The sequence below is a fragment of the Manduca sexta genome, chromosome 4, assembly GCF_014839805.1.
Source record: "Manduca sexta isolate Smith_Timp_Sample1 chromosome 4, JHU_Msex_v1.0, whole genome shotgun sequence".
NCBI classification, from domain to species: Eukaryota; Metazoa; Arthropoda; class Insecta; order Lepidoptera; family Sphingidae; genus Manduca; species Manduca sexta.
Genome location: NC_051118.1, coordinates 4263409 through 4281656, shown reverse-complemented (window position 1 = coordinate 4281656; position 18248 = coordinate 4263409). Strand labels below are relative to the sequence as shown.

Below are 18248 nucleotides of genomic sequence, written 5' to 3'. Positions count from 1 at the left end.
AAACAATGTTGTAGATGCTGTTTTATAGACGTCTCTGTTACTCTTCATGAAGGCAGATATAGCTATTCCGTTCTCATCAACAGTTTACTTGCTATCTCTTTTCTTAACAAAGACATTATATAGCCCCGTCTCTTTTTACTCAAGTTGTTATTGATGATTTCAACCTATTGCGTCTTTTCACAGTTATAGTTGTTGACAATACATTTGCTTTTGACAAAGAAATTGTTTGGTTGCATTTGAAACAAAACAAGCAATGAAAATATCAGAAACAATACAACCGATGTGAAGATGCTCGCATTTTGGTAGGATAAACTGAATCACGGAGTATGCAGCTGACTAGACAGCTCGTCTAGTTCTAAAATAAATGTTCTAGAACTAAAATAATTGATAATTAAGCCGCCGTTTGTTTATCGCGAAGGGACGCGGCTTTCGGTCAGTTTCCCGCCATTCTCGCTTAACCTTGACGTTCGCTCACGCCCACGTACGAACGTAAAACGAATATTGTGTAATATTTATTTACATCAGAATAGAATTCACGTATTTTTGCATAAACCCCGTCAGAGGACTTTGAACTAAATGTTTTGGAACCCGAAAATATGTACCTATATTGATCTCACCTTGATTTTCGGATTCGGTCAGGGTTACGCGACTTTAGAAATTACGTGCACGCATCAATAATTTTGTTCACCATACAAAAGAACGAAAATTCCTGACAATTGAAAAATGAGAGTAAGTATCTTATCAAAAGTCAATAAACATTAGGTAGGTAATCAAATTGGTATATATACGTGACCTCGGTCAATGAAGCTTTCCTAATGCCTGATCTGCAAATTAAGATCCGATACCGTGTAATACGATGTAGGCAAATAGGAATATATTATAAGACTGTTACGTTGTAAATAATTATATCTAATTCATATTAACAGCGTTAAAATAAATAATCGACATCGACTTGTGAAATTATCTCAACTGAATTTTTAGAAAACAATATAATAAGCCATATTGCGTTGCGGACTCGAAAGTATTGCGGCAAAATCGAACAAACTTTATCATGATCCCATGGGTAAGTAATTCAGATAATCTTGATTTTACTATTTCGCTATCGTGACGCCTTTAGCGATAATGGCCACTAATCTTAGCCAGTCCGTAAGGGCAAAAGTGACCCAAATAAGGGGACAATATGTCCATATCCCCATACAAGAGTTTTTACTAAATGCGTACTTACTAAATATTTCGCTAAACTAAAAAATTAGACCTGGAATTGAACAAAGGTTCCTCTGTCTGCTTGAATGTTATACAAGAATTTAATTATAGTAGTGGTCATGGAGTGTTCGAAATTATGCATAAATTTTATTTATTTACAATCGCCTATATTATGAATTTTAATCATGCCGAACCTCACTCTTCCGCGCGTGCAATGTGCTTAAAAAGAAGTACTTTTGATCTATATGGGATACGTTTCCTAAATTAAATACGTACGTAAATTAAAATAACTTTAAATTACATGATAAATCATTTACAACTAGTGAACCGAGTCTTCTCTAGTGGACCGTTACCCCTTTTCAGTCTCCTCTCCCTCATAACGCCTACATCTTTCAGCTCAGTCTTAATACTCTCACGTCGCCACAAATTATTTATGTTATCTTTCTGCGTTTTATACATCCTAGATACTTTTTTGTATTATCGCATTTGGTTGAATGACCAATCCGTTATGTGGGTCGGCCATTTTGATTGTTTAAAGATTTAAATAGCTATAAAACTATATAAAGGATTGTTAAGTATTGTTAGATTTTTGCTAGTCCACTTTCTCTCATAAAAGCCATTTAAAATTAAGGCAATCTAATGAATCCTAGTACCTAGCTGCAAAGGTTCTACAATAAATGAAGAGAATAAAACCATTACTAAAATAATTTATTGCATAAAACCTATCTATCCTTTTTCTTATGTTTAGAATTTTTTTTCTTATGCTTGGACTTATGTTTTTTGACTTTCTTCTTTTTCTTTTTTTTCACTTCTTTAACATCCACCCACGAGTCCGAACTCGATGATGAATCTATTTCTTGCACAGCAGTAACTACACCACCGACATCCGCTTCCAACCTCTTTTTCAAATTATCCGGTATCTTCGGACCATAATATTGTTCTTCATTTGAATTTGAATCTTTTTCCTCAATTTTTTCCTCGTCTTTTTTTGTGCCAGTCGGTGGTTTATCGTCGTTCCGTTTCCAAGAATTTAATTCGTCGAAGTTTATATTAGCGAATATACCACGCGGTGGGGACGTGTTCCTTTCTACGTTCTTTGGCACATCGATAAAGTCTGTTTTATTTTTATCTGGAATGGGTTCCTCGTCCTCACTATCACTGAGAAATATCGATTTATACAAATCCATTTTATCGAATTTGTTTATAGTTTCCGTTACTTCTTTACCTTGGTCTTTATTCATTTCCGATTCTTTTAAGAAAAGTTCGGCTACCGTCAGTCTCTTTCTGAAGCCTGTTGACGTTATCTCTGGTTTGAATAACTTTTCGATTCCTTTGCTTGACGTGGTCTCGTCAGTTTTTGTTGCAATTTCATCAGTATTGCTTGTTGGTTCTGCTTGAGATGGTTTCGGAGGTTCTCTCTGTGATTTTGAGCCGCTGAACGTGCTTTGCTCTTTAGTAAAGCTGTCTTTGTCGTGGACAGACGATTCCATATAGGAGAATATTGAATAAGATACTTTCGGCTTATCATCTTTCTTCTCTTCTTGCCTGAGAAATAATATTCTAGAGTAAGAATATGATACATCAATATTATAAAAAAGGGAATTATCACTAGAAGCTACAGGATGGTACGATGATATGTGACAAACCAGGCAACGAGCTAATGATATACGAAGCTACAAATTTGAACAAATATTTGTGTGATTCGCAAATATGTGTCAAAGATCTCTGTTGGTGAACCGAAATTGCTGGTCGAGGGTATTCAGATGTATTTATGTGGTTGGTAGTGAAATATTTATATCCACACGGATAGGGACTAACCTACAAAAGGTGTAATCCCTAGTAGCGCACATAAATGTGCCGTGTTGCGGGATTAGCTGTGTATATCCAGGTTCAAACACACCGGCATATTTGTCGAGGGGTAATCATGTCCCGTCAATCGACATTCTATTGGACCTCACTCCACTTACCATCAGGTGCAGGGGTCACTACGCTGCGCACGTATAAAAAAAAGAAAAATGTATAGCGTGCTGCGTAATAAGCCAGTGTGCTAGGAGCCAGCGTGTGTTTCAGTCGTGTCCCGTATTGCAAACAAACAGCATAAATAGTAATGGATGGTGGAGTTGTATGACGGTAGGGTTGCAGGAGGTCGCGAGTTCTAACCCCGGGTCGGGCAAAGTGATATTTTGTTTTATACTCAGTATCAGCCCGAAGTTTGGAACTTGTGCCCGTTTGGCGATAGGCTCACTCTCCAGCATATCATAGGAAGGATTACACGGCAGAAAGTGGAGTTGTGCCTCTGCCTACCCCTTCGGAGATAAAAGGCGTGAGTATGTATGTAAACAACAACACTTGTTTGTGTTGGCGGTTATCAGTAACCTTGTGTAGAACTGCAATAACATTGATTTACATCGAATGCAACCTTTCAGCGTTATCTGGCTTCCGATATTTTCCATTACTAATTGCGTTACATATATTTAATTATTAATTACAATAAAATTAGAACTTTGTGTAAAATAGAATAAGAGCAATTTTCTATTGTCACCGAGTCACATTTACTGCTCGCGCGTGGCTAGACCGTTACTCATGGTGCTCTACATAGATACAAACCTGACTCCGCCCGGCTCCGGCACGTTGAACCGCTTGCAGACGAGCGAGTCGGGCCGCCACGGCGCCTCCCGGCGGGTCATGACGCCGTACACTCCCCTCGCGGCCGCCTCCGTCTGCTCGCGCGTGGCTAGACCATAATTGATGCTGCTCTTGGCTACGGCGGATAGTGGGTTAAGAGCTTCGTCCGGCTCTGACGCGTGGGTGAACCTGTTAAAATATTATATTTAAATATTTATTAGATGAAGAGAGAAGGTCAATTAGAAAAACAACTCAATTTTCAATTTGAACTAAGACATTTCCAGATTTGTTACAATTGATCAATTTGTAAAATCTTAATAAACTAACCACACATACTCACTGACTTGTTTACCCTATATAAAAGAATAAAAATCAAAAGGATTTTTTTTTATTTATTACTAGCTTTTGCTCGCGGCTTCACCCGCTTGCTACTCCGCTCCTATGGTCATAGCGTGATGATATATAGCCTATAGCCTTCGCGATAAGTGGGCTATCCAACACTAAAATATTTTTTCAGTTCGAACCAGTAGTTCCTGCGATTAACGCGTTCAAACAAACAAACTCTTCAGCTTTATATAATAGTAAAAAATATCCTATGTCCCTCTCCTGGTTTTGAGCTATCTCCCTACCAATTTTCAGCAAAATCGGTTCAGTCGTTCTTGAGTTATAAATAGTGTAATTAACACGACTCTCTATTATATATATATATATATATAGATTAGACATTAAGTTCGTACAAAATCACTCACCTGTCCCCCATAATTCCGCTCAACGGTTTATACAATTTAGCAGCCTGTTCGAACTCTACCATCTCTCTCTCTCGCTCCCACTCGGTAAGGCTATCGCTCTCGCCGTCTCTTTCCCACACCACCGCTTTATCGACAAGGTACCTCTCATATCGAGCTTGCTTCTTCCGATCACTCGCAAATGGTTTGAAAACTTTTGTCAACTCCTTTCCAGAGTCGGTTATAGGGATGAAATCTATCGATTTATTTTCTGTGTCCTTTGAAACAAAGTTGACATTGCGTCCCAGTACTTTGAGTAGTGCTTCCTCTTTATCGATAGTTTTTGTCGATGGTTCAGGTTGTTTCGTTAGTGGGGTTTCGCCGAGCAAAGCGCCTCTAGCTTCTGCTGTTAGCTCGTGACGTCCTAACCCTGAGGGTTAAAAATTTGGATGGATTTATTTAGTAGGAGTTAAAAATATATACGAATTTACTTGATATCGATTATAGAAAGTGAATTTAAGCGAAAAAAAATTTGGAGATTTGAAAACAAATGACAAATGTTTGACCTATTTCCAAAACATAGATTTTAATTAATTAATCAGTTCTATTTTATTTTGCAGGTATGATAACAAAGGTATAATAACGATGTATTTTTACCCTGATCCCTCTGCGGTTGGTCGGTGGGTTCGAACCGCGAGCGTCGCGCCCCCGCCGCGGCCGGCCGGTAGTCGCGTGGCAGCGCCGGCGCAGGGTACGACGGGACTGACGGCAGCGGCGCAGACGACTTCACGAACCCTTCTAGCACCTGGGAAGTTCACTGGATATTATACCCACCCATCAAACCTTTATCTCACAAGGGGTGGGTAGAGGTACAACCTAGGCATTTATTTTTCGATATGTGTGTTCCATCCCATGATGGGATAGGGGACTTTCCCACCCATCCTATTATTTGCTGGTAGTAAGATATATTTAATATCCACCCGGATAGCGACCACCGTACACAAGGTCTTAAAACCCGCCATAGTGGCCCACGTAAGTGTGTCGCGTTCCGGGATCAGCCCATGTTCATCCGGTTCCAACAGGCCGGCATAATTATGTCGATTGCTTAGGGGTAATCATCTCTCGTCAGTCGACATTCTATTGGACCCCACTCAACTTACCATCAGGTACAGAAGGGTTTCTTGCCGAGTCCGTTTAAAAAAATCATATAAATAAAACTCATCATGACAGCCTGCGTCCTCAATCAAACCTTTCTGTAATACACACATTATTACTCTTCTCCCTGACAGGCTTCCTGTCAGTTTTGCTGTCAGTTCCGCCGAGCGAGAAGTCGTAGTGCGACATATCTTCAGACGCGTATATATCGTCATCCTCCGCCTCGAATGCGCCGACGCCGAACGCTTGACCGCGGATCGACACCTACAAAACATCGGATTAGTTATAAAAAATATAATAAATATCTTACTATTCTTTGGGAATCCGCCAACGCCAGTATTTCGTTGAAGTAAAAAGTAACCAATGAAAAAAGCAGCTTGCAGTGGCGAAGGGTATATTGGATGCGATTCCTGTCGGCTTCCCTTTTGTAACTCGTTTTTTAATCATTAGAACGAGTTGCAGATCGCATTTGTGCATATTATTAGCACGTATTCATTGCATAATTATTTCTTATGTTTACTCGAATATCAGACATTAAAATTAAAGTACTTTTCGCGGTGTTAATATTTTTGGCTTTCTCCCGACGTTTCGAAGACTTTGCAGACATATTAGTTGCGATTCGTGTCTCCTTTTGGAAAATTTCATCCTTCGCTCACTGGTAGCTCGAAGGACCAAACCCGAAACCTCAACACTGCAATACGGTAATACAAAACTTAAACTAGGTCTCTCACCTTTCTCCCTTTCTCTTTCATAGCCAAATGACTTCTCGAACTGCTAGGTTGGCTCCCATACTCGCCCACCAGATTCCCAAGCACCGAGTGACGGCTGAGGCCAGAGTAACCGAGGCCGAAACGATCGTTCTTACGGTGTAGAATGTAAGGTTCGTAATCGTCTGGCGCGAAGAGGGTGTCGTAATCGACCTCTGAACTTGAACTGTCATTGTCGTCTTCTGTTTGTGTATTCTGTAAAAGGAGAAGATATATCTAGCAAATTAAGCAGAATATTATCTATACTAATATATAAAGCTATAGAATTGTGTTTATTTGAATGTGCTTATATCAGAAACGACTAAACAGATTTTGTTTTTTTTTTCAGTAATAGGTAGCTACATTACATTACAAAATTGTCATCAAAACGTCAATCACAAGTTGGAATTATAATGATACTACATTTTTTTAATATACAAGATACGTACTGTATAAAATTTTATAAATGTGAAGACTATGAAAGTGCCAGCTTGATTTAACCGACTTATACATTGATTCCCAAAGTGGTCCAGAGGGACCCCCAGGGGTCCACGGGAGCCTCTACGAGGGTACATGTTGGCATAACCAAAAAATGGAGATTCTAAAGTTTTAATAGTAAAGAACTAAAATGTTGGCTTGACTTCACTTGATAATATTACAAAAAGCTCAGCGACTCTCACATTTAAAATCTTCCATATTCTGAGGAATATAGTACAAATTTAGCTGAATGGGGTCCACTAGAAACAGTAAAATTTTGAAAGTGGTTTATGAGAAAAAAAGTTTAGTTACCTCGATAATACAGGCTATGCTACTCACTGGTCTCATCTCAGGCGGTATATAGCATCCATACACTTTGTGTTGGTCTCGTGCGCGTTTCTTTTGCTGTCCGGACACCCTCTCGCCGGTCCCCTGGCCCTGTCTCCAGCCCATCGCGCGCAGCATCTTCACTGCAGCCGTCTCGTGGACTGCTTGCACTAACTGCTCTAATACTGGCTCACCTTGAATACAAATTGTTATAGTCATATATAAAAAGTTGATTTTGGCTAACTTCTCAGCTAGTGTTTGTAAAAATTCTAGGTGTTAATAGAAGGAAAATGACGCCTAATTTAACTAAAAGATTAGTTAAAATTAGTCAGTTTTCAATAATTGTTGCTGCGGTACTTTTTACTATGATCAGTAAAACGAGGATGTGATGCAAAAAATGTACATAAAAACTGAATCCGGTAGATCTATTTCACATTTAGCACTAATTGATTTGACTGCCTCAGTGACATAGTTATTTTAAAGTATAACTGCTGTACACAGGATTTGGGTCCAATTCCCAGATCGGGTAAAATGATATTGGGTTTGTCTAATCAGTATCAGCCCGGAGTTTTGAAGTTGTGACTGAATTGATTGAGACAAATAATTACCTCCTTAATTTGTGTAGTTCGAAAACATTTAAAACGTTAGTTCTACATACTAAAAGTAATAATAACTGTCCATACCAGGTATAGGCCCGTCATGGTACTGTCGTGGGCGAGTTCTCTTCTGTCCAGAGAACTCACTGTGTGTCTGCATGTGGCGCGGTGCGATGCCATGCTCCCCTCTATCCTCTTCATCCATGAAGTCTTCTGGTCTTTGATTCTGAAATACAATACCAATGGACACATAATTACAGTAAAAAGAATACTGTAAAGGATAAATCAATTGATTTTACTAAACTGTTAACCATGAAATAGTTTGAATTAATACTAGTTTAAGGTTTTTATAGTATAATAATAATAATATCAGCCCTGTATTATATACTTGCCCACTGCTGAGCACGGGCCTCCTCTACTACTGAGAGGGATTAGGCCTTAGTCCACCACGCTGGCCTAGTGCGGATTGGTAGACTTCACACACCTTCGAAATTCCTATAGAGAACTTCTCAGATGTGCAGGTTTCCTCACGATGTTTTCCTTCACCGTTAAAGCGAACGATAAATTCACAAAGAATACACACATGATTTTTTTAGAAAAGTCAGAGGTGTGTGCCCTTGGGATTTGAACCTGCGGACATTCGTCTCGGCAGTCCGTTCCACACCCAACTAGGCTATCGCCGCTTTTTTTTTATAGTAGTTTTTAATATTTTCATTTTCTCCCAATGTGTTTTAGCACCCTTCGTGATTACAGAGGTTACAGACTCAGGCGTCAGTTGTCCAACTGAAAGTGACAATATCTACTTACATTTTACAATTATAATTTTATTTCGATGCCTAACATTCCCCTAAAAATAAGAAATCAGTATTAAAGATTTTTAATATCTTTGAAATATGGTTCATAGGAAAATTTATGAAAATGATTGTTATCATTATAAAACATGTCCTGGATTTATATGTAACTTATTATTCCAGAAATTTAAATAGATCTTTAAATGCAATTTTTTCTTGCAAAGCTGCAAGCAACGTATAGTATGATATACAGTAAAAAACTATTAACATACCGTACGCTGCGCCTTCTCAGATCTGGAACTCTTGAAGGTAGCTGGAGTCCATCCTTCAGCACTACCCACTGTGTTTCCGAACCCAGCAGAGAAACCACCTGTGAACGCACCATGGAAACGTCTCCGGCCATGCTCATCAACCGCATATTGATCTGGTTGCTGTTGATACTTCCTTTTGGTTGGAACTTCATCTGTAAAATCCATTCTGTTATACTTCATAGCTGAACTGTTGAACCAAATTGAATGAGATTTGGTATAGAGATAGTTTTATGATCCTGGGTAGATTTTGTCCTGGGAACATATATACCTGCAGAGCCGTGAACAAAAGCTATTTTATAAAGCTACAATCAATCAGTCTATCGCTATCCTCCGCCGAAAATATACTTCAAGTGAGCACCAACCATCTTGGTATTTAGCAGTATATGTCTGATACTCTAGGACTTATACAACTTATTTTGAAAATATGAGGCAACCCCACACAAGGGCAATTCGTATATTTTTATGTGTTACTACATATCATAGTAAATATAAAAAGTCTGAAGCCGAGTGCCGACTCTATCAAACATCGACAACACGAAATAAGTTTATCGGCTTTTTTTTTACGACACTCGTAAGAATGAGAAATTATGATAGGTTTCTCACCATGTTTAAAGCGGTCGCTGGCTAGTTGCAAATTATATGGGGTAAATTCAAAAAATATGTGATTAACCATGAATTTAGAAAACCGCGTATGCATTCGCGTATGTGATAAGTTGTTTACGTACCTTCCTCGAAAGGCTCCAATGGTGTGCCATATCTAATAAAATTTTCTTCATCCGCATCTGATTCGCTCATGTTTATATCGTAAATTATTTAATTATAATAAAAATAATTCCATTTTCGGTACATAAGCACTGTTGACACGAGATTACAATTCCTGTCAAATTGACGTTTATTGTATAATATTTAACCATTTTTAGCATAAACGGAACATGATTTCCGAACGTTATTTATATCAACAAGGATGGATTTATAATTTGTATATATCTTCCCGTGATACCTTTTATTACCTCCTTGGCCGTATAGGTTGTGGTATGCTGAAGATTGATGGAGCAGTTCTATTATTCAGTAGCATTATAAATTTATTTTGCTTTTATGAGCCAGAGCATAATACACAGTGTAAATGTTCTAAGGCGATTTCAGAATAAAATTTGTCTTCATAATTTAAATGGGGTAGAGTGTAGAGAATGTAAGAAAAACTATAAATTCTTCTTAAATACATTTATGACATTAGAAATAACATTTTATTGATGATTTCACATCACAACCAATTCTGACAAGAATTTTAGAGAATTTAAACAAATATCACAGATTATCGAACACAAAATTGAGATTATTTAATTATTACAATTGAAGACAGAATAACACATGAAAATTTAATTTAACTATGGTCATGGAATTTTTCTGTAAAGAACATTATATACTTACACAATATATTACTATAATTTGAAAGTTTATTAATTAATATAATCATATATTCATAGCAAGTATACTTATCCAAAAGGTAGTCTGAGATTCAAAGAATTTGAGCAGATATAGTTAAAAGTAATTATGTGACAGGATTTTTTTAAAATTACTTATATATAGTTAATTATAATTTTTAACTTTAGTTGTAGACCCCTTTAGAGATTACTTGCTATTTATAAAGCACACCCACAAATATAATTCTGCTATATGTAATTGTCAGTAGATTATAAATAACAATAATAATGAAAAATAATGATGAACAGAATAGTAAGAGTGGAACAAGTTCCCACAGGGTGTTGTCACTGTAAATAATGCGCATGGGCTTAAGAACGAATTTAACAAATATTTTGAAACCACAATCGAGATTTCAGGATACTAGCATATCAATTAAACAAACTGCCTGCCTGATAACAAATAATAATAATATTAATAAGATACAAAAGCATTGTATAATACAGATGAGATTTTATAAATATTATGACTATACATGTGATACAAATTTCTGTTAGCTATTTTGCATTTTGAAACACCTGGGCCCAGGTATAGTTTCTGATACCCATTCATTAGGATGCAATATATGCATTGTGATATTCAGATTTGTGACCATTGAATAGGATTCTTCAGTTATGTTTACTGTATAAAAATAATTATTAAAAATAGTACTCAAACACTGCTAATTAATTTAATTTATCTTTTACTACATAGATTGTTTGTTAAAAGTATTGAGTACCCATTATAGTAACTCCGTAAAGACCATTGTAACTTTAAGTCTATAAAGATCTTAGAAAAACATTCAGGATAATTGCAGATATAAGAGTATGTAATATTCACTCTGCAGACTATGTAAGTTATATGTTCCAGAGTTTTAATGTTCATATCACCTCACACTATATCCTACAACATTTTCATCATTCAACATATCATTTATAACATGCTGTAGCTTCGTTACCGTACGAAATCTATCATCCCCATGTAGGCACTCGTTCATCAACCTATCAAAATGAGGTTTTGATGCATTCACCTCTTTGGGGATTGGATATAGATAACCATTATCATTGCTGGCCAGTATGTAGCATGCCGCCCAAATATTATGATCGCTAAGGTGATGTTTACACATACTGTCTATGGAAAATGTGAATCCAGGACCTAATATGTTCCGTGTGTACCGTTGGTACCAGTAAGGCAGGTCGCGTCGTGGAGATATATGTTTATCGAGGACAACTACATCTTCAAGATCTACAAAAGTGATTTCGTCCCTTTCATTGGCCACAATGTTGTCGATTGACCAGTCTAGTAGGTAGAAACGGAATCTGTAAGAAATATTAATTCATCATGTTATTGTGGGTAATAAATATTTCATGTAATTTAGAAATTCTAAATTTTAAAAGAAATTTTAAAATATTAATACTTTCAATGGTGAAATTAAATTGTTATAATATCAATATTATCATCAATTTCATGGTTCATCAGCAGACACTATTATTAAAAGCAAAAACTCATTGTACCATTTTGAATCATTAACAACTTTTTATGCAATAAAGCATTGAGCATTTATTATTATTTTAAATAAACAGTATGAATTTTGGAGCAGACATATCCTGTATACCTTACCTATCATGTTTAAATGTGAAATCCATAGCAGCCTCCAGTATTTTCCTGGCATATTTAAGTTTTTTATACCACTCTACATGAGTCAATTGGGATAGGGGCTCCCCTTCATATGCAACTACTTCTAGTCTTCCGCACACAACCGCCATACGCTGGCACTGGCCAGCCACGGGACTTTAACAGAACCTGGAAATTATTATAAAATTTGTTATAGTTTGATGCCAATGTAATTCTTTTTTTTTAATAATATTAGACATTGTTCTGAGGTTTGTAATCATATTACCTTGTGTAATTTTGTCAGTGTGTTTAATTATTTTTTTTGTAATATTTTCTTTAAGGCAATAAAAATTCTTAAGAATCACATTTGATAATATGATGGCAATTTCATTGCTAATAATAACATATGCAACAATGGATCTTTCAGTTAGGAAGATTCAGATCAAAAAAGTTTTACTTACTTGTAGTATTAAAGGCTCTGGATTAATACTCAGTACAGTCCACAAGTTGATCATCTCAGCCTTAAAATTGCTATTCCTGCTGTTTGTTAGCGGCTGAATCAAATCATAGAGGCTGTACGCGTATGGACATAACACTAGCCCCTTTCTAGGCATAGGATCAGCCCATGTTAAATTATAGCCCACAATGTCAATAATTTTTTCATCAACATTGGAAACATTCAACAAACTGATAGGAGTACATGTCCTTTTCAAGTTCCATGACGTGCACAATTTGGAATCAAACTCCTTCAGCTCCCAATTATGAGCTAATTTTTTTAAAACCACTCGCCGGTTGGATCTAGTGTATCCATAATAAATATTTTTAGCATTGAATATACTTAGCCAACCGTGGTTATTTTCTAAAAATATCTGGTTGGAATATAATTCGGGACACACGGAGATCCCGTAGCAAGCAGGACATCGATCTAGTTCAGTTAAATTCATCACTCTAGGTGATTTTAAATCTCCGAACAATAAAACCGATATATAAAATGAAAGAGCGAAGACTGTTCCCATATATAATACACGTTTGCAAAATCTACGCCGTAATAACATTCTTGTGTACATTTTGTCGTTCATTCTATTATTAATTTGTAGAGCACAAATAATTTTTTAGAAAAAAACACATCGCATGATTGTATGGATTTTTGTCTGTTCAACATTTTGTGATTTACTTTTTAGAGAGACAAAATAAACAAACCACTTTTGTGCTTAAAATATTAAATACAGTGTTTGGAATACACTTCAATAGATGTGATACACAGTCGGTAATCGTGCTGACTTATTAAATTTTTAGAATAGCGTGAGAGTTCGGCATGTGTAGTGTAATAATAAGTTCGATAATATTTTATTCTTTTAGTTTAAAAACTAACTGCGTTACAAAACCCGTAAAAAGTATGTACTACATATACAATGAGTTGGCAGCATAGTCTTGCCCTAAGTCGGTTCTTCAGGGAACGAAATAAAAAAACTGTTGACATAGCAGGACGCTGTCAAACGTCTGTCTAAATATTCAGCAAAATCAGTACAATATATTTTGGCTCGTATTTTGTTGACGGTACAAAAAATAATAACAAAGCAAATGTTATTTGATGTGCTAATTCACTCTGTATTACTTAATTAATCAGTATTACTTTTTATTATATTCAAAGTAGACCTCTGAACGTGCTTGTGTTTATTTCTGCGATCAGCTGATCAAAAAATGAGTTTCCTTTCGTATTATGTCGACAATTATACATTGAGTCTCTACAATATTATCGGTAAGTATGCTTATCATTTATTAAAACGTATATTATCCATGTAACAACATATTGCATATTATGATACGAGTACATTTGCCTGATATATAGTTGCAATTTATAACAAAAACATTAAGAAATCACTGCAATCTATTTTTTATTATAATAATACATGTGAGTACTTCTGACTCACATTGCAACCATCATGGTTAATGTAAATATGATGCAATAATATATAGATAAAACATTAAATGATAGATAACCGGTTTGATAACCGGTTTTTGTTTACTTTGCATATTTGTTGATAAATACTGGTGTGTGTCCACATGTTGAAAGTGAAATGTCCTAAAACTTCTCACTTGTATCTCTGGAGGGCTTGATAAATGCAAGTAGGAAGAATGGGGAATAAACGGAAAAATATTTTCAAAATTTGGTGGTCAATGCCATCGGTCGATGAGACCTAGTGTTAGAAATATTCAAAAGATACAAATTGTTAGTTTTATGAAAGATATTATAATCTATTTCAGTGTTTTAATACTGTTCAATGTATTCAAACCACATGACTTGATTATTTTTTTTTTATAAAACCAGTTTTTTGATAAGAACTAGTTTTAACAGTTTTTACAGATTGAATGACTAATGAATGACAGTATTGTCAATCTATATCACTGTCTGATGAATGATAAGTGGGCTCGCATAGCATCCTTCATCTGAATACAAATTATTCTGAAAGGCCAAATACAATCAGAAAAAACAAAATAAACAAACGCACATCATGTCTATCGCAAAGGGTTGATCAGAGGTGCGATCAGGTCATTCACTTTATTCAATTAAAATAGAATGTAGCATATAGTTTGGGAAAGTTTTAATATGGTTTTCTATGTGGAAAAAAATTATACCATAACTTGAATTATAATATATCTACATGTTATAGACAATTATCCAAATATTATAATGAAGTCGAAAATACTTTTAAGCAAGCAAAGCTATGAGCGAAAGCTGATATAAATTATAAGGAAACATATAAAATGTTAAAATTTATTTATTTTTAACTCCATTAACATATTTTTATAGCCCTATTTACCGTAACGACTAACAAGTTTTTTAACATGATACAAATCTTGCACAATTCAATGAGGTTTTCACGCCGTAAATTTCGTTCTTCCCAAAATTATCGGAAGATAGGTGGAATACATGGTCGAACTATACTCATATAACACGAAATTGAAATATGGTAACAGTATATTTATAGGTATTGAACGAATGGAAGACCTAAGTCTACAATTCTACGGATCGGAATACAAAACAACTCATTGTCATGAAAAGCCTATGTGACGATGACATAACACGAAATTGAAATATGGTAACAGTATATATATCTAGGTATTGGACGAATGGAAGACCTAAGTCTAGCTGTATGGATCAGAATACAGAAAAACTTTATCTTATGAAAAGTCTACGTAACGGTGAGGCGTTTATAATAATATCAGCCCTGTATTATATACTTGCCCACTGCTGAGCACGGGCCTCCTCTACTACTGAGAGGGATTAGGCCCTAGTCCACCACGCAGGCCTAGTGCGGATTGGTAGACTTCACACACGTTCGAAATTCCTTTAGAGAACTTCTCAGATGTGCAGGTTTCCTCACGATGTTTTCCTTCACCGTTAAAGCGAACGATAAATTCCCAAAGAATACGCACATGATTTTAGAAAAGTCAGAGGTGTGTGCCCTTGGGATTTGAACCTGCCGACATTCGTCTTGGCAGTCCGTTCCACACCCAACTAGGCTATCGTCGCTTAGTGAGGTGAGGCGTTTGTCGAAAAATAAAATATTCCCAATCAATGGTCAGCCATTATTGTGAGAGAAGCCTCTCCAGACAGAGAATGTAATATCTGATATTCACGTCGTGAGTTAATCGTGTGCTCTTGGCGTGCGAATTACTATAACAATAAAAGAATGACGCCACACAGAAACTGTCAGACGTAACTTGGCGTGCATGTTTAAAGGGTGTTTATCACAATGAGCGACGCGCCTGCTTTGTCGATAAATTCACTACGACGCGTTGGGTTTAAGCAGATTGGTAGATTTCATATATGCAGTGGTGGCTCTAAACGACGTGAAGCTCCGGGCGTAGCAAAAAAAGTACTCCGGTTTTAACAGATTCTGTAAGATCAAAAAAAGGTCCCGATTGATTGCCCGGTTCGCCTCCGCCAAAGGCTGCCTCTGTATATATGAAATTCTTATGGTCCTTTGCCAGTATACAAGTTAATAATATACAAATTTCAACAAGTTAATAGTAAGTATACAATTTACTTCGCGTATTTTTAATATCAAAGTTTCCTTACAATGTTGCTCTTATTTTAAAATGTGCAATAAAAAGATCCAATCGTGGAACTACGTGACGTGGAACATGCGTCAAGACGTCATCTTAAGGCCATAAGGTCGAAAACCTATTAAGGATGAATCACAATCTCGATCATTCGGCTCCTTACGCGCCATATGGCCTATTGTTTCATAACGACATTAGGCAGACGTGGTCTAATGTTATAGCAAAGATAAATAAATAAAATAATTTCGTGTCAATCGTATTATATTTTTTAACATGAAAAAGTAAGTTGATCAGTTATATAATATTACTTTTCACCAAATTTAATACATTATGCTATAGTTTATTAAACTATTAAAATTTTATTTTAGACTATTAAAATTTTTGCTCGTAATAGTAATTACACCGCCATAGTGATTGGCGGTGCTGGTCGTAGTATACTTATAGTATAGCAGTGGCGAAAGTTAAGGTTTCCGTAGAGACGGCCTTTGGGGGAGGCGAACCGGGTAACTGCCCGGGGCCTCGCGCTTACAGAGGCCTCGCGCGGTGCCTCGCAGGACCTTTTTTTACGTTCTTACCGACGAAACTGTTAAAACAGGGGACATTTTTTTACTCTGCCCGGGGCCTCGCGTCTATTTCTTTTTGCTTTCGCCTGGGGCCTTGCGTTGTTTAGGGCCGCCACTGGGTTTCCGAAAGGTAACCCGACACGACATATAGGTGCTTACATAAATGCGTTTCGCAAATCTTTCTGATGCCAATTATTTTTTACACAAATTACGAAAGGGAAGCCGGCAGGAATCGGGTTAGATTGACCCTTTGTCACTGTAGTATAGTGATCACACTATACTACACTATACCAGTGACTGCCTCGCTGGCGTAGTTGTAATTGTACACGGTACAAGTACGACTACCGCGCTGAGGTCCTGGGTTCGAGTCCCGGGTCGGGTCAAAATAATTGTGACTGGGTTTTTCCATCTTAAAAATCACTCAGTCGCAGCTCGGAGTCAGGAAGTTGGCGGTGTGATACCCCCGTGCCTCGGAAAGCATGTAAAGCCGTTGGTCCCGCGCCTGATCTCTCTCCGGCCATGTCGGATTGCCGTCTCACCGTACTATGAGAGTGAAGGAACAGAGAGTGTACCTGTGTATTGCACACACTTGTGCACTATAATAATATATCCTGCGTACCTGGCTGAACTCCGTTGCGATCGGCCGCCGTGGCCGAAACTCGGCTAGGAGGGATTCATAGTGATCACAGTATATCCTAAATGTAATGTCGACATTCGAAGTGTTCCTCCACTGGCTGTTACGTCCGTTGAAACGATACCGCCAAATGCGCCTAAAACCTAAATATTTTTTTTTGAAGTTATTTTTTTTAGTTGCCTGCGTTGAGCAACTGTTTAAGGTGACCTTTTTGGATCAATCACCTTATTAAAACAATGTACGGAAACCGCCGTATGACTGATTGTATAATATTTAAATTTGATTTCCCACGGATATGTCGATGTCTCAATTTATTAAAATTTTACGTCAATTAACTGGTATTAATAATAATTCATCATATTATGTCTTGCTTTTTATTTTCCTGGGGCGTCCCCTGCCAATTGTCGTGCAAAGTCCGAGCGGATTTTTTAATCGAGAGAAACCTGAATCATAACTGTTTCATTTTATTTTACCAAAGTATTTATATTTTATTCTTCTGAAAACACATTCTATGAGCAAAGGCATCCTAAATTGATTCCATAACTTAAGCGTATATAAAAAAAAAACGATTGGTCATCTAGCGGTCGAAATTCGACCGTCGAATTTAATATATTTGTAACACATATTATGCACAAATTTGTTTTTTTTTGCACTTTTTTTCTATAAGAACTTAATTACCAAAAAAGTTTAAAATGATTATTAAAATATTTAAAATAAATCTTAGAATTATACAAATTACTTTGTAAACATTTTGTATAATTGTAAAATGTAGGTAGATATTGTAAATATGACTTTTCGGACTCCCAACACCATAGTCCACCCTGTGGCTACGAAATCTGAAAAGCCTTCGAAACGTCTGCAGAAAATTATAATATACAAACCGCGATAAAATCCGCAAAATAATTTTATTTCAAAATTAAAATATAAAAAACAGCGATAAAATGCGAAAAATATT

At 36.5% G+C, this 18248-nt stretch overlaps 3 protein-coding genes and 1 long non-coding RNA gene across 5 annotated transcripts in view; 2 read left to right on the top strand and 2 right to left on the bottom strand.

Annotated features, from left to right (window-relative positions):
* The first annotated feature begins 143 nt into the window (after window positions 1-143).
* Window positions 144-6261, top strand: LOC115442990. Its single transcript, XR_005112794.1, has 2 exons — window positions 144-729; window positions 5174-6261. It is a non-coding gene; the product is annotated as an uncharacterized LOC115442990 (long non-coding RNA).
* Window positions 1895-9860, bottom strand: LOC115442988 (G patch domain-containing protein 1 homolog). Of its 2 annotated transcripts, none has more exons than XM_030168247.2 (10): window positions 9682-9860; window positions 8918-9108; window positions 7942-8080; window positions 7244-7452; window positions 6440-6670; window positions 5820-5972; window positions 5211-5358; window positions 4578-4983; window positions 3811-4017; window positions 1895-2748 (listed from the first exon to the last, which is right to left on the bottom strand). In XM_030168247.2, the coding sequence occupies exons 1-10, from the start codon at window positions 9749-9751 to the stop codon at window positions 1926-1928; spliced, it is 2577 nt and encodes an 858-aa protein (XP_030024107.2). In that variant the 5' UTR covers window positions 9752-9860; the 3' UTR covers window positions 1895-1925. The 2 variants fall into 2 exon arrangements, with proteins under 2 accessions (XP_030024107.2, XP_030024108.2); XM_030168248.2 differs by having other exon boundaries at window positions 7271-7452.
* A 302-nt stretch (window positions 9861-10162) lies between these two features.
* On the bottom strand, window positions 10163-13343 carry LOC115442991 (divergent protein kinase domain 2A). Its single transcript, XM_030168251.2, is given in 4 exon segments — window positions 10163-11733; window positions 12035-12171; window positions 12173-12217; window positions 12490-13343. Coding segments are annotated over 4 exon segments (1233 nt in total). The 5' UTR covers window positions 13108-13343; the 3' UTR covers window positions 10163-11300.
* Window positions 13344-13512: 169 nt separating this feature from the next.
* The window catches only part of LOC115442992 (transmembrane protein 68), a 28528-nt gene continuing 23792 nt past the window's right edge, over window positions 13513-18248 (top strand). The window contains exon 1 of the mRNA XM_030168254.2: window positions 13513-13787. Within this exon, the coding sequence (XP_030024114.1) occupies window positions 13730-13787 (58 nt within the window). The 5' untranslated portion in view covers window positions 13513-13729. The remainder of the gene's footprint in view (window positions 13788-18248) is intronic.